This window comes from Coregonus lavaretus (genome assembly GCF_964263955.1).
Source record: "Coregonus lavaretus genome assembly, chromosome: 12".
Classification (NCBI taxonomy): domain Eukaryota; kingdom Metazoa; phylum Chordata; class Actinopteri; order Salmoniformes; family Salmonidae; genus Coregonus; species Coregonus lavaretus.
In genome coordinates this window covers 57,377,734-57,395,424 of record NC_139999.1, presented here as the reverse complement: position 1 = coordinate 57,395,424, position 17,691 = coordinate 57,377,734, and the positions used below count along the sequence as shown (strand labels likewise).

Below are 17,691 nucleotides of genomic sequence, written 5' to 3'. Positions count from 1 at the left end.
TATTAGCCACTATCGGGAGCCACCGTCAGTAATACCCACATATATTTATCTGTCAATTTAGTGTTCGTTTTCTTCCATTTGTTTCTTCCATTTGGCATCATTCCATTCTGTTGACCTTTCTTTCCTCTGTCATGTCCATGTAAGTTGTTCCTGAGGGTCGCTATCATTAGTGGATCATATTATGCTAACGTTGTGACATGTAGCCTATTTGAATCATTATAGAACTCAGACCACATGTAGCAGGTTAAACCTAGAGCCTGACGCATGGTTCACGACAACTGGACCGTTGTCATTCAGTTCCATGATTAGTGAGAATTAGGGTAGATTTATAGGACTAATCTTTAACCCCTATGGTACACTTTTTTCCACCTTCCAATATTTCATGGATTGAACTTGAATATTACAACTTTCAGAATGAATCAAACCACAATTTTTTTAATCATCCATATATTTGGTTCATAAAGGCTCTTTAAACCTGTTTTTTATGATTCATACATACTTTCCTAACCCTAAAATGTGCCTAAATAATCTACAAGATCAGAGTGTTTTTTTTAAATGTACTCAAAACCCTATTGAACAAAACTTAATGAGAAAATCTGTTGGCCAGCAAGTGGGAGGGTTTTCAGCGGTTGAATTACATTTATTCAGCGTGCGCAAGGGAACCACCTCTGCAAAGCCTGTTTTTGCAACTTCATAAGGTAAGTCTGAATACCAACTACTGAGAAGAGCGTAGGAAATGCCTGCGTAAGAAAGGTGTAAGTCGGAATTGGGCCCCAAATGCATTGTGTACATGCTATTTCTTAATTTTCTATCTGCCCTCATTAATTCTGGAGACGACTGAATTTGACTGTCTTCAGTTTATGGTGTTATGACCTTGCATTAGTTAGCAGCACCATCTCTATCGATGAAGATGCATTCCTCTCCCCCAGTCACCGAATACCCTTGTTTTATGTGTTAAAGCAGAAGATATATTAGATGCCACCTAAATAATGACATTTCAGTGAGAGCAAATGAAATGGGCCCATTTTCAAACTCATTACGAAGTCATTTCCAAAGACAAGAATGCATGGCATTATTTTAGGCTTGTTGAAGGGGGGTAAATGGATACAAATCACCCCGTGGCAAAATGTTATATATAAACAACTGCACCAGATTGGCCATTGCATCCCAATGAAGGCTCATCAAATGTAGCCACATCAGGGCCTTAAATGGATGGGGCTAGAATGAATTGGTTAATTTGCATGTGTCCGTGTGTGTCCTAATATGTAACACTCTCTCCACACATGTATGCATAAGGTGTCTGGGAATAAATGGTTAAAATGGGAGGAGGTTTGGATCTTGATTTATCAGTATTGTGTTTGATTCTCACTGAGATTGATGTTTCACCTTCACAATGCTGTTGTAATGTAGGCTTGACATTTACTGTATACAATATCAATGGTTGTAACTTCGTTGATGAAATGTGTTGAAAAAAGAATTATTAAAATCTATTGTTCAACATTTTGGTCCCTTTATTTGATATTACCACATTTTCTAACAACAAAACAACCATGGCATTTTCATCACCAGATCTAAATATCACTTTGCTAGAGCAAAAAAAAAGTTATACAAATGCAAGAAAAAAAGGAGGAAAACTAAATATAATACAGAAAGTGGAGATATGAAAAGCCAAATAAAGCCTATCGGGAAAAAATGGAAAACAACTTGCGTTCACATTTTCCTCTCTTCCATTCGAATTCCAACACGGTTTCTCTTTGTGTCTTCAGTCACCAAACAACTGCATGTCAGTAGTACAACTATGCTGTGTGTTGATACAAGACTACTTCTTCAAGTCACTGTCCATGTTGAGCAAAACATTCTACTGACAAAGCCCTGTACAATACTGTACTAATGCCATTCAACGAACAGAAAACACAGTCAAAACACTGTTAGCGTGCAAAGTTCAGGCCGGGACTCGATCCGAAACCGCGCCATTGCGCACTTGACATTTAAAGGTAATTTCCAATTGAGCAGCTGAAGAGTTTACCTTGAATGTGATTTCTGCAAACACGGTAACATTGCCTATAAAAGCCGCATTGTCAACAAGAGTGCTCGGATTGAATCCCTGCCTCAGTCGAGTTGGATTCACAATTTCAGATTCTGGATTCTGTGTGAATGTCAAACAGTTTAGATTAGATGCATAGGGAGAGAGTAATGTCAGAACACAGTTATGGTGTCCATATTAGGACATCCTTACACAAAGCCAAACTGCTCCTATAATGTAGAGTATGGGCGCAGAATGGACAAGGATGAAAAGCGAAGTATTCTTCTCACCAAATCCTGAGGCTGGGCAACAGTAGGGCAGGGGTTGCTACGGTGTTTGACAAGTTTGAGGTGCACATTACTATAACATTATCCCACTCTATCCTTCGGCTGACACGTTTCTTCACAATTTGGTTCAAATCGGATGTGTGTGTTTAAAGATGTGAATATGGCACTATCAGTCAAATTACACAAGAGTTAAAAACGTGTTTGAAGGTAAAGCAGTGCAGAATACAGTGCAAATTGCAAAACACATGAACGTTTTGATGAATACTGTATATGTAGCACCAGCATAGAATGCTAAAGCGTTGACTAACTCTTCTCTCACTTTCAATGCAAACCAGAATGGGTCTCGGAATTTATGATTGTCTGCACAGCACAAGAGCCATGGGACACCAGAATTATGAGGACATGCCACAATACCAAAACAAACCAAAACATTGACTGAAGACGTCACATTGCGAATGCGAGAAAATCAGTGTGTGAACACGGATGTAAAGATGTTGCAGGAACCACAAAATCCAAAGAATTACAAAAAATATATGCCATTTTGTGTTCGTTAAAACGGTTGGGGGTGTGCGGCTATATAATACAGTCGTTATTAATGTTCATTCAAAAGAGGTGCAAAGCCAGGGAGAGTTCGAATCTTCCCAACTTGCATTTGTCTTCGTCTGTACGGTGGTATCGGTTCTGTTCGTTGGTCTGTATGTGTTTTTTTTATTTATTCTTATTAGGATCCCCACCATCTGACGCCATAACCTCAGCTAATCTTCCAGGTGGTATTTTTACATTGGGGGTATAACATTCAAGGCATATATCTAAAAAGGAAATTACTGTACAAGATCACATCACAGTTCAAGATGGACACTGAAGAAAGAGAATAAAAGTGGTGTTTTAAGGTTTTCATTTCATTTTTTCTTTATACAAACGAAAGGGGTCCCAGTCTTGCAGAAGCGCACACATAAACCCAGTGTGGCGGGTGTTTTTTTCTTCTGTACACAGTTTCACGTGTGTGGTTGCACACACACACATCCCCTGCCTCATATGGGTTGGTGTCTCTGCAGTGTGTCAGCACTGTGTCCCACTGACACGAGAGGTAGTCTCTCAGAATGCACTAAGAGCCTCCAGAGCAACTTCATAGCAGAACTTATACTGTTCCTAGAAAAGGGAAAGAGTAGTCAGTCATTGGCATCATTTTCATATTATCTCTCAGAAAGTAAACTCGCACATCAGGTGCATGGGGAAAAAAATTATAATAAAAAAAAAAAAAAAGGAAACTCAAGCACACTGGGGATCTCTATGCTTACAACAATAATATTAACAATCTCTACCATGAGTAGCACTGTTTCATAATTCAAGAGAGAAAATAATACTCAGAGACAATTTAACATAACAGTAGATAAACAACAAAGAATCAAATCGTTATTTACTCAAATCTACAGGATTATGACAGTATCTTCAAAGTCAACAATAACTTTTTTATTACAGTAGTTGTCTTTTGCCCCCAAATCTGCTTTAATTCTAAGTGAACAGCTGTGCCCATCCTAAGATGGTTCTGTGAAATTGAGCGTCTTGTTTCTGAGGCTATATGAGAAGGTATAGAGACATCTGCTAAACAACACCTGCCATAGCAAGTCATCAGCCTGAGGATGTGTGTGTGGTGTGTGTCCGCCTTACTGTGTATGGTCTAAAACCTGAGCCACAACTGTGTGTCCTACATTGCTTATATAGTAGGTACTAATATAGACCTTCCTCAAGCCTCTTATACAGTACCATATCCCCCTAACTGTTGTGGTCACTGGAACGTACCATAGTCTCCACCATGTTGGATTTGTTGTTCCTAAGCGTCTTGACGGTGTGGAACACGTCTACAATGTTCTGCTGCTGGATCATCTCACTGATGCTGCAGATGGCACAGAAGGTACCGCTCCGTCCACCCCCCGTCCTGTTGGAGAGAGGGAAAGAGAGGTTAAATATAGGTGAAGAAAGCGGGATGAATGGGGATGGAGAGAGGTTAAAACAGGGGGATGAGAAAGGGACAGAGAGAGCTAGGAAGAGGGACAGAAAGGTAGAAAGAGGTCGAGGAAGAGGGAGATACATGTAAAGAGAGAGGTGAAAAGGATGAAGGGGATAGTAAAGGACAGAGAGAGTGAAGGAGGACAGAAAGAAAGACAGCTGGGCCTCGAGGGATACCCTTCAAGCTAATGAGTAGTCATTCTGACTGCAACATGCTAACAGTGTAATTAATACATTTAATACGTGCTATCACAAAAATAATAATTTGGTTGTTTTTAGGAATGTCTTAGGTAACAGTAGAATACGAAGAAAGAAAATACAGTAACATACTCATTAGTTTATGTTACTGTAGGCTATATGTAAAAACAAAACTAAAACAAATTCAAGTGTTCAATCAATTGTATTCGTGGAGTCCTTTGTTATAACTATGAAATAGAAAGCATATGTGTTGGAACACGGTAACAGCTTCTTTTTATAAGGACAAAATAAACATAAATACCCCAATGCACGATCAGCAAGATGCGCAGTCAAATGATGAAAGCATCAGTAGCCTAAACATAATTATAAGTGCCAAGTGTGCTTGATAAATGGTGAAAATCAGCACAAAAGCAATAATGAAATTATAATTAATATAAGTCTTGATATGACACCGGTCAAAAATAGTCAATTATTGTCAGCTCATGCTTACATGGTGTGCGTCTTCACACAATGGCATCAGTTGGAGCATGTCCATGTCACATAAATAACAAAAGCTGGTGAGTACTTTGCTGATGTTGTTTTTTGCTTGAGATTTAGGGTCTGCTCTCTCAGTGATTACATTTTGTGCTGATAATTAATCGTCCCGTAACATTGTGAAGCGGTGCCGTCCCTTCCTCCCTCCTGTCTCACCGTTTCATTTGGTGGTGGTGCGGGCACCAGTTCAGTGCGCACTGTTCTGGCTTTTTTGCGCTTAAGTCTCGGAGATGTAGGTTCAGGCTAAGACTCAGAATCAGTAGAATAAACATGAGATGTCATGATTAATTTCATCCCCACCATCTGAGTCATTTTCATTCAGATTTTATAGCAACGTTAACGCAGCATGTACATCCATTCATATTGGTCTTCTTGCCATTGTAAATTAAGCACGCTCTCACTGTGTACTCCAAGTAGGCCAGAGTAGACTGGTAAGACTGCTTGGATTCGGTGGACTGATATAGGGTACGTACCATTTTGAGATTAAGAATTAGAATTGATCAATACAATAGAATGGCCCACCCTGTTCTTCAAAAAATCTAATAAAATTTTATTGGTCGCATACACATATTTAGCAGATGTTTTTGCGGGTGTAGCGAAATACTTATGTTCCTAGCTCCAACAGTGCAGTAGTATAACAATTCACAACAATACACAAATCTAAAGTTAAATAATGGAATTAAGAAATTTATAAATATTAGGTTGAGAAATGTTGGAGGGGCATTCGCTAAACACAGTAGAATAGAATACAGTATATACATATGTGACTCGTTTCAGGAAACAAGGCGTATGTCGCGCGTCACTACTTCACAGGAGCGCCATTTGAACGTAAACTTTTTTTTAAAAATCTAAATGCGTTTTTTGGCAGAAATGCCTTCTGGAGCATATGAACTTGCCTTAATAACAAACTTGAATGCCATTTGTAAATACGAATACATTTGTTCAATTATGAGCCTAGTTGGTTTTGCCATGGAAAAAGACAGCAACCTTCCCACTAGCTATGATTGGCTGAGATAATGAGTGGGCTGGACATGCCGAGAGATGAGTTTGGATTGGTCTGCCATGTAGCAAACTTCTTAATATGAGCTGGTCAGTATGTGTAGGTAATCCTTTCTAAGCGGCTTTTTTGAAAGATATCACGTAGTAGATCTGCACAAGTGTTGCTCTCCACTTTCTGGAGGACAGAGTTTTGAAATCAGTGGAATTAGAGTATGATAGCTAAGGAGATGGAGAAAATTCTGGCTTTTGATTGCAAATATGCAGACGGAGTCGAAAAGAGAACACACAGAAGGCTGTTGTATAAAACACCTGTCTCCGGATTACATCTTCAAACTAAGGGCAACCATGGCATCCGTGACAGAGAGGGAGAAGCGTACATCCATGTACACGGGTAAGATAGTCTAGCTAGCTACATTTTCAGATATTACACGTTTCAGATTTTGTCCAAAAGTAATTTTCATTTCAAGTTAAAGTGTACTGTTAGCTAGCTAGCTTACGTTAGCTGGCTGGCTAGCTAGCTAACGTTACTTGTAGTAATATTATTCGTATCTCAGAGCCATTTGCATTGCTAGTTATAGGCTAATGTTAGCTAGCTAACATTGAACCTGGTTGGTTAGTTACCTGCAGATTCATTATAGTAACGGACGCTTATAACCCGGACGCTTATAAGAAATCCCGCTATGACCTCCGACGAACCATCAAACAGGCAAAGAGTCAATACAGGTCTAAGATTGAATCATACTACACTGGCTCTGACGCTCGCCGGATGTGGCAGGGCTTGAAAACTATTACAGACTACAAAGGGAAGCACAGCCGCGAGCTGCCCAGTGACACAAGCCTACCAGACGAGCTAAACCACTTCTATGCTCGCTTCGAGGCAAGCAACACTGAAGCATGCACGAGAGCACCAGCTGTTCCGGACGACTATGTGATCACGCTCTCCGTAGCCGATGTGAGTAAGACTTTTAAGCAGGTCAACATTCACAAGGCCGCAGGGCCAGACGGATTACCAGGACGTGTACTCCGAGCATGTGCTGACCAACTGGCAAGTGTCTTCACTGACATTTTCAATATGTCCCTGACTGAGTCTGTAATACCAACATGTTTCAAGCAGACCACCATAGTCCCCGTGCCCAAGAACTCTATGATAACCTGCCTAAATGACTACCGACCCGTAGCACTGACGTCTGTAGCCATGAAGTGCTTTGAAAGACTGGTCATGGCTCACATCAACAGCATAATCCCAGAAACCCTAGACCCACTCCAATTTGCATACCGCCCCAACAGATCCACAGATGATGCAATCTCTATCGCACTCCACACTGCCCTTTCCCACCTGGACAAGAGGAACACCTACGTGAGAATGCTATTCATTGACTACAGCTCAGCATTCAACACCATAGTGCCCTCTAAGCTCATCACTAAGCTAAGGATCCTGGGACTAAACACCTCCCTCTGCAACTGGATCCTGGACTTCCTGACGGGCCGCCCCCAGGTGGTAAGGGTAGGTAACAACACATCTGCCACACTGATCCTCAACACGGGGGCCCCTCAGGGGTGCGTGCTCAGTCCCCTCCTGTACTCTCTGTTCACCCATGACTGCATGGCCAGGCACGACTCCAACACCATCATTAAGTTTGCCGACGACACAACAGTGGTAGGCCTGATCACCGACAACGATGAGACAGCCTATAGGGAGGAGGTCAGAGATCTGGCCGTGTGGTGCCAGGACAACAACCTCTCCCTCAACGTGACCAAGACAAAGGAGATGATTGTGGACTACAGGAAAAAAAAGAGGACTGAGCACGCCCCCATTCTCATCGACGGGGCTGTAGTGGAACAGGTTGAGAGCTTCAAGTTCCTTGGTGTCCACATCACCAACGAACTATCATGGTCCAAACACACCAAGACAGTCGTGAAGAGGGCACGACAAAGCCTATTCCCCCTCAGGAGACTAAAAAGATTTGGCATGGGTCCTCAGATCCTCAAAAAATTCTACAGCTGCACCATCGAGAGCATCCTGACTGGTTGCATCACCGCCTGGTATGGCAACTGCTTGGCCTCTGACCGCAAGGCACTACAGAGGGTAGTGAGTACGGCCCAGTACATTACTGGGGCAAAGCTCCCTGCCATCCAGGACCTCTATACCAGGCGGTGTCAGAGGAAGGCCCTCAAAATTGTCAAAGACTCCAGCCACCCTAGTCATAGACTGTTCTCTCTGCTACCGCACGGCAAGCGGTACCGGAGTGCCAAGTCTAGGTCCAAAAGACTTCTCAACAGCTTCTACCCCCAAGCCATAAGACTCCTGAACAGCTAATCATGGCTACCCGGACTATTTGCACTGCCCCCACACCCCATCCTTTTTACGCTGCTGCTACTCTGTTAAGTATTTATGCATAGTCACTTTAACTCTACCCACATGTACATATTACCTCAACTACCTCAACTAGCCGGTGCCCCCGCACATTGACTCTGCAACGGTACCCCCCTGTATATATAGCCTCCCTACTGTCACTTTATTTTACTGTATATATAGCCTCCCTACTGTCACTTTATTTTACTTCTGCTCTTTTTTTCTCAACACTTTTTTGTTGTTGTTTTATTCTTACTTTTTTGTTTAAATAAATGCACTGTTGGTTAAGGGCTGTAAGTAAGCATTTCACTGTAATGTCTGCACCTGTTGTATTCGGCGCATGTGACCAATAAAATTTGATTTGATTTGATTTGTTATGGGTTGGGATTATGATTCATTGTTTAGCTAGCTAGCTAGCTAGCTACATCTCTAAACAAAAGACTCTGCTATGCAAGTAACTAACTATTTCAATACAATGTTTATGATGTCACTGCGACAACTGTCGATAGATGTAACTGGTAAATTCGCTCTGGCTATCTACTACGATTTCAGAGCACTCTAGTCTGAGTATGCCAGAGCGCAGAATAACTGACAAATTAACGAAAGCTCAACACCCGTTGAATATGGCCGGTGTCAGTAAATGTTGGTAAAAAAGCGTAATTAAATTGTTGCCAGCAGCACAGTTGTAGTCATCAAACGCTCTGGATAACATAAAAACAGCCTAACCAGCTCTGCTAGGCCGAGTAAAATGGTCGGAGTGAGCTGTTCTCTCATTTGTGTCTCGAAGTAGCTAGCAAGCTAGCCAACGTTAGCCAGTTAGCTTGGGTACTTGACTGCTGTTGTTAGGTCAGAACGCTCGGATCAACCCTACTTTTCGTCCAGAGCGTACAGTGTGCGCTCCGAGAGCGAAACGCTCTGAATTTATGAAAGGCCAATCTGACAACTCTCTGAGTTTACGAACGCCCAGAGCACACTCTGGCACTCCAGATTAAATTTACGAACACACCCGTAGTATAACAGCCTTTAGTCTTGAAATCTTTGGTTGTTTAGTACATAGCCTCAAATGTGAATCCTTAAAGAGATGGGTGGGGCTAAAGCTTAAAAGGCTGTGAACGACGCTGAATGGGTGTAGACAAAGAGCTCTCCAGTAGGTACCAAAACATTTAAGGGCCATTTTCTCAAAAGTGAGGTTACAAGTTAATCAACTTTCAAAGCAGAATTACTTTCCCATTGTTCCTCAACTGTAGTGTATGATACACCATTTTTTTTAGCTCTGAGTCTCTACTTTTATCCAATGTAAAAAACACCATTTCAGATTTTGCTACATAAGACCGAATCGAGCCGGTTGGTCACATATGAGATGAGCAAAGCTGTATGTAAACATTATTAAAGTGACTAGTGTTCCATTATTAAAGTGGCCAGTGATTCCATGTCTATGTATATAGGGCAGCAGCCTCCAAGGTGCAGGGTTGAGTAGCCGGGTGGTAGCCGATTAGTGATGGCTATTTAAGAGTCTGATGGCTTTGAGATAGAAGCTGTCCCAGCTTGATGCACCTGTGTTGACCTCGCCTTCTGGATGATAGCGGGGTGAACAGGCCGTGGCTCGGGTGGTTGATGTCCTTGATGATCTTTTTGGCCTTCCTGTGACATCGGGTGCTGGAGTGTAGGCAGTGTGCCCCCGGTGATACATTGGGCAGACCGTACCACCCTCTGGAGAGCCCTGCGGTTGCGGGCAGTGCAGTTGCCGTACTAGGCGTTGATACAGCCCGACAGGATTCTCTCAAATGTTCATTCACAATTGGTGATTACGTAATAATGCATATTTCGCTCATCAACTCACCCATTTCTTCCTCATCATACTTTAACTTCATTTATTTCATCTGTTGTTATGTGTAAAATTAGTTTCAGTATAGTTTAGGTTCGGTTTCGAGGCAAATCGGATTATCAACGCGGCACCTTCAACTGTCTGGCGAAGGAGCGGAGCAGGCCTTGCTGTTGGGAGAAGAGGAGCAATGGGGGAAAACTATTTTTTTAAATGACATGCCGTCCTAAAACTGGTTATAGCTCAAGTCCTGCTTGTGATATTAAGATTCTAACAACGGCATTGTATTGTATAGACTTATTTAGGAAAAGTTAAGGACAGAGGGGGGCATGACTTTAAAAATGGCAGAGTAATAACATTTTTTTATTAATGAGCAGTCCAAATGACTGCTTCAGCAGTTCTAGTGGAGAAAGAGAAAAGGTGAGGTAAAGAGAGATGGACAGAGTGAGTAAGGAGGACAGATAAAGAGAATAAAGGAGGGAGAGAAGGAGAAGATAAAGCAAGTCGATCAGAATCGGCCATTGAGATGTACACCGTTATGATGTATGGTTATTAACCTCTGTTGTAATTACACTATCGCTGAACCATTCTATATGATATATTACTTTGTTGAATCTATTTAATTAAAGTGAGATGTGTACCATGTACAGTATAGAAGGACCTGAGACTGTACTTAAGTAAGAAATTGTACTTGGGGGATTTATTAAAACATGGAGGAAGAACCAAGAATCTGACCCAGCAGCAAAACTACCGTGACCCCTCTCCTAGCCAATCAACATTTATAAACAAAAGACCATTACGGTGTCCATATTAGGACAGCCTCAAGCCCCTTTATCCCCTGCACACAATATTATGCGTGCTTTACCATTCAAAAAGTCTGGCCATTACTGATGAAAATAGCATTTAACAATTCTCTAACTATTTGGTTTCCACTAGAACCCATCTGGAAAAGAGGAGATACGGTGGACCACTCAACCAAAACCAAATTCAACACAATCTCTGAAACGTAGTATTGAAAATTCTGGAAGGGACTCAAGGTGTTTATTTTTCTAAGCTGCTCTCTGGAGCTGCTGCTCACAGAAGTACGGCCTTAAATATGTTTAAAAAATATAAACACAACATGTTTCATGAGCTGAAATAAAAGATCCCAGAAATGTTCCATTTGCACAAACATCTTATTTCTCTCAAATTCTGTTTACAAATGTGTTTACATCCCTGTTAGTGAGAATTTTAGCATTTGTCAAGATAATCCATTCAACTGACAGGTGTGGCATATCAATAAGTTGATTAAACAGCATGATCATTGCACCTTGTGCTGGGGACAATAAAAGGCCACTCTAAAATGTGCAGTTTTGTCACACAACACAATGCCACATATGTCTCAAGTTCTGAGGGAGCATGCAATTGTCATGATGACTGCAGGAATGTCCACCAGAGCTGTTGCCAGAGAATTCAATGTTCATTTCTCTACGTGGTTTTAGAGAATTTGGCAGTACGTCCAACCGGCCTCACAACCGCATACCACGTGTAACCACGCCAGCCCAGGACCTCAACATCCGGCTTCTTCACCTGCGGGATCGTCTGAGGTGAGGGGGGCGGGATGCTGAGGAGTATTTCTGTCTGTAATAAAGCCCTTTTGTGGGGAAAAACTCATTCTGATTGGCTGGCCCTGGCTCCCAAGTGGGTAGGCCTATGCCCTCCCAGGGCCACCAATGGCTGCGCCCCTGCCCAGTCATGTGAAATCCATAGATTAGGGCCTAATTAATTTATTAATTCCTTATATAAACTCTAACTCAGCAAAATCTTTGAAATTGTTGCTTGTTGCGTTTATAATAATAATAATAATAATATGCCATTTAGCAGACGCTTTTATCCAAAGCGACTTACAGTCATGCGTGCATACATTTTTTGTGTTTATATTTTTATTCAGTATAATATACATTATGAAACCGTTGCTAAATGAGAGAAGGTACCCTAATACCATTATGGTCAAGTAATGTATAGGTAACCATTGAACAACATTGTGTTCCTTGCTATCCTTGCACTATTCTGTGGCTCACCCCAAAATATCCTCTTCTATCATATATAGTTCTATCTTTATTTGATCTAAATTGTATATATACTGTATGTAGACTGTGTAAATTCCTCTGTCTTCATATTTTATCTATTGCCGGCAGCACTGTTTCACCAAGTCAAATTCCTTGTACGTGTAAATGTCCTTGGCTAATAAAGGTGATTTTGATTCTGATCTGAAAGGCAGTGTACTATACATGTAAAAGCCAAATGGGTTGTCAGACTCTTTCTCTCTTTACAATTAGGAGAAAATGATATATTTGACCATTTATAGACATCCCTATAATGTTTCCGATAATGTCGCTTTAATCCATAGAATCAATAGTCACACTTAAAATGCTCTATCGCCTCTAGGCAGTACTTTTTTCAAACATACATCTATATTCTTTCATAGATGACACCTGAGATAATCTCTGTTCTGTCACCAAAGGCACTGTACGCAGGTACACTCATATTCGAGTTTCTATTTGCCTTAATGTTGAATCATTTGGAAGGATACTTTAGATTCCTTGGATAAGTTGATTTTTAGAGCCCCGTGAAACATGGATAAGACTAATGATGTGCAAGAAGCACCGACTTGCCTAGCCTCTTTCTTTTCATTTCCTTCGGCATGAATGTGAATGAATGTGTGAAAAAAACTATATACAAACACACACGCAAGCAAGCACACACTGTTACGGGTCGTGTGTAGCAGTAAAGTAACAGCCAAGCTAACGCGTAACACAAACAAACACTTGAGCTGTGCGAGAAATCAATGATCAAATCAAATCAAATTGTATTTGACACATGCGCCGAATACAACAGGTGTAGACCTTACAGTGAAATGCTTACTTACAAGCCCTTAACCAACAATGCAGTTTTAAGAAAAATAAGTCTTAAGTAAAAAATAGATAAGTAAAAAATACAAATAAAAAATGATTCAAGAGCAGCAGTAAAATAAAATAACAGTAGGGAGGCTATATACAGGGGGTACCGGTACAGAGTCAATGTGCGGGGGCACCGGTTAGTCGAGGTAATTGAGGTAATATGTACATGTAGGTAGAGGTAAAGTGACTATGTATAGATAATAAACAGAGAGTAGCAGCAGCATAAAAGAGGGGGTGGGGTGGGTTGAGGGGGATGGGGACAATGCAAATAGTCCAGGTAGCCATGATTAGCTGTTCAGGAGTCTTATGGCTTGGGGGTAGAAGCTGTTAAGAAGCCTTTTGGATCTAGACTTGGTGCTCCGGTACTGCTTGCCGTGCGGTAGCAGAGAGAACAGTCTATGACTAGGGTGGCTGGAGTCTTTGACAATTTTTAGGGCCTTCCTCTGACACCGCCTGGTATAGAGGTCCTGGATGGCAGGAAGCTTGGCCCCAGTGATGTACTGGGCCGTACGCACTACCCTCTGTAGTGCCTTGCGGTCGGAGGCCGAGCAGTTGCCATACCAGACAGTGATGCAACCAGTCAGGATGCTCTCGATGGTGCAGCTGTATAACTTTTTGAGGATCTGAGGTCCCTGATGTCGAAACGTTGGTTATACAATTATTGTATCTGAGTTCCTAGAGTGCGAGGCTCTCCTTTTCTTTTTCAATTGTTCTACTACGCTAGCCAGCACCTCGCCTAAACAGGTGTGCGTTTCTTTTGCCTCCAGAAATCAATGGGCACCTGATTAGACTAGCATCAGTGAACTGTTACAGAATAGGTTGTGTTTGGTATTTTGGGCAGTGGGGAGAGAAATTACACCCAGGACTAATCAGTGTTGTGTTATCATTGGGGCTGGTCCTTGAAATCAGTCTCCACTATGGATTTTCATCCTCACTCGCCCTCATGTTAAGCTTCATTTGCTCTAGTCTAATAGGGTCCATACTGTGGCTAAATCACTATGAAGCCAGTGACTATGAGAATGGGAGAGGTGCTGTTTGCTTGGCTATAGCTGACAATGCTGTTAACTTGGTTTATAAACCAAAAGTGTCATACTGATACTAAAACTAACCAAATACATTAATATTTACAGTCACTGCATCGATATGGAGAGGAAACATTTCTAAGAATTGTAACAAGACTTTGTATTAAGACAAAGAAGCAGGACTTAATATTGGACTTTTCCTTGGTGGTGCTTATCTAAAAAAGACCCACACAGTCCAGTCCAATTCAATGGCTCCAAAAAGCTTTACATAATATAATAATATGCCATTTAGCAGACGCTTTTATCCAAAGCGACTTACAGTTATGCGTGCATACATTTTTGTGTATGGGTGGTCCCGGGGATCGAACCCACTACCTTGGCGTTACAAGCGCTGTGCTCTACCAGCTGAGCTACAGAGGACCACGTCATCTGTAGACACTCATAACAGAGCGGTAACTTATAGCTGAGGTTATTCGTTTTAATGAGGGATCTTAGGGGCTTGAATAAATCCTGTGTGGAGGAGCACAAACTGGAATCGAACCTGGGGTGATGATGCTCTCAAACCTTTTTTTGTCACTGACTCATCACTTTATAATTTCAAGTGCATCTCATCTTTTTCACGTGCCATAGTCCATGGACCTTGTCGATTTTTCTTGTGTTTCTTGTTATGTCAGTATCTATTATTTCCATGTGCCTTTTAAAAGCGATTTCTCACCACAACAGAAACAGTGTGGTTGAGAGTCATATAAATAACTTTCCATCCCCTGTATATCATCTAGAACAGTGGTCCCCAACAGGTCGATCTTCAAGGCATTCCAAACATTTCTCTAGAAAGGCCAACAATAAAGCCTTGAGCTCCTATTTTTTTTCCAATTCGTCTTGCGCTGTTGGCACTAGGTGTACTTGATTCAGAAGCCATTTGTGCTGGGCTCGCACTTTTAAACTTTTATATTTGTCTGAAGGGACAAACTTCACCTACCCGGCGGACCAGAAGAGCTCAAGTGCGCCTACTGCGCTGGCCAATCGGATAGGTCAAATCACTGTGCCTTCAGCTTCCATGACCCCACAGTAAAGTTTGATACTAGCCTACGTTATATTTCATAACTTTTAAAACCATGATCAGAGAGAGACTGTCAAAGAATATAGCAAAGAGCTGCTGTTTTTATGAGTGAGTTAATGTTTACGTTTTTATTCAACACTTTTACAAAACTTTAAACACGCTTCTCCCTACTTCCACTCACGCTACAACCAGCACTGCAGCTGCAATAAATGACTAGCCAAGTTTATCGATAGGCCTGCGTTTTTACAATTAGCAGCTCGTCGTGTCTATTTTAATATCAAGGGATATTTAACTTTCTCTGGTCATAGGAACAACATGAATTTGTGCATGAGGCAGAAATAATGTGGTGCGACTCGAGTTTCGCCATCAGGTGGAAGACGGTGTCCCTTCTCTCTGGTCAGTCTCACCGGAGGAAAGGAGAGAGCAGGGACCGTGAGAGGCGGACCCTCTGCTGCTCTCTCCATCCGCTGACACCGACCATCAGATGCAGGTACCGTGAGTCCAGTAAAATAAAAAAGCAAATGATGTCAATTTATGCTCAGCTGTGCCTCACAAGTGCTACAAAAATGGATCTATTTTGTTATCAAAGCTTGAGTATTGAAGTATAACATGATCTGAGAAGAACAATATTGGCAGGCCAGGCATATAGCCAATATGCTGTGATAATTTATTTGGCCTACCGCACAAACCTCATTCCTACAGAACCATTTTTATTAGGTTTACATTTTTTAAGTCACGTTAAAACAAAATCTGAGTGGTTGATCTCGGCTTGCTTTTTGACTCCGAAAGTGATCTTGACTCAGAAAAGGTTGGTGACCACTGCTCTAGAAGAAAACAGCACTTAGGAAGCATGCAGTGATGAATACATTCATAGAGCACATTCCCTATTGTCATCCTGTCTGAGATAGTGTAGAATATGAGTAGGGTCAGCCAGAATATATACAGGGAAGTTCTTCCACCACTACCTTAACAGTAAGGTAAATGTCTATTAGTTGCGTTGTTTAAAACTAACTTCACAACCTTCAGTAGCACAATTTGGTTTAATTTGAGTTAATCCCAGCAATTTATTAGTTTATCTTATATTTTCTGCACTTTCAGAAATTCTACCCCTCCACATCCTGTCTGGGTTTAAATATGAGGCCATTGTATCCAATGGCCATGGACGCATGACTGTCCTAATATGGACACTGTACGAGTATACAACTTCCATGAACATTTGAGTCTGTCCTAATATTGACACCGTAATACAATGACTGAACTCCCTCTGAGCCCAGCCCCTTTAACTACTCACAGGCAGTGGACCACGGTGCGTCCATCTCCCCCGTCGTACTGCTCCTGCCACTTGGCCAGACGTCTCACCAGCTGCAGGATGGAGCGCTTGGACAGGGGCGTGTCGCGGTAGGCAGGCCAGCCGATGAACTGGAAATGCTGCACCAAACGGTAGCCGTCCTGGGGCTGCCAAAGACAGTGAGAGAGAGAATCATACATGAAATCCATCATCAACATCATTGTTGCCGTCAACATCATCATTGTCATTGCCATTATCAAAACATCATCAACATGGATAACATCACAGTTAGCATCCTCATCATCCTTATCATAATCATCAACCACTAGCATGCTAATCTTCCTCTTCGTCATCATAACGTTCACCAGAAATAGATAACTCCACCAATTTGGATGGGAATTAAGTTTACCTCTGTGTCCACTGTAAACCTAAACTACTCAGCCACTGAAGTTATTAAATAACTGCTGATGCACTGAGCACCTCATCAGAAGCACATCTAATCCCAATGTCTTTTGGCTCATTGTTGCGGCGATACTTCCCTTAGCCAGAGCAGAGCCAACGAGCCAACGACTGGCAACTACAATATAGACGTCAGCTGGCTCCACGCCCCAGCTGGGAGGAGGGGGGAGGGGGGTGGGGGTCTTCCGAATGAGCCGTGTCGTGCTCGTGGCTGTGGTGATGGAACCATTTCATGGTAAATTGGAGATGCCGCCGCTGTGGCTTTTCGCCCCGCCACAGAGCAGAGCGTTGATTAGCTGGCCAGAAAAGCCTGCCTGTCATGCTGGTTAAAGTGGGAGAACCATGAGCGAACGAGAGGGAGAGAAGAGGAGAGAGAGAAGAGTAACCGTGTGCCACGAACACAGGGATTCGCATGGTGGTGATTTAGTAGGGTCTAATGAGTAATGCAGTGAGGGAAAAAAGTATTTGATCCCCTGCTGATTTTGTACATTTGCCCACTGACAAAGAAATGATCAGTCTATAATTTTAATGGTAGGTTTATTTGAACAGTGAAAGTCAGAATAACAACAAAAAAAATCCAGAAAAATGTATGTCAATAAGGTTATAAATTGATTTGCATTTTAATGAGGGAAATAAGTATTTGACCCCCTCTGAATCAGAAAGATTTCTGGCTCCCAGGTGTCTTTTATACAGGTAACGA

At 41.9% G+C, this 17,691-nt stretch overlaps 1 protein-coding gene across 1 annotated transcript in view; it reads right to left on the bottom strand.

Annotated features, from left to right (window-relative positions):
- Positions 1-3,405: 3,405 nt before the first annotated feature.
- ptprt (protein tyrosine phosphatase receptor type T) overlaps positions 3,406-17,691 on the bottom strand; it is a gene marked incomplete at both ends in the record, with an annotated part of 404,935 nt that continues 390,649 nt past the window's right edge. The window contains 3 exon segments of the mRNA XM_084173452.1: positions 3,406-3,459; positions 4,111-4,246; positions 16,536-16,699. Coding sequence (XP_084029578.1) covers positions 3,406-3,459; positions 4,111-4,246; positions 16,536-16,699 — 354 coding nt within the window.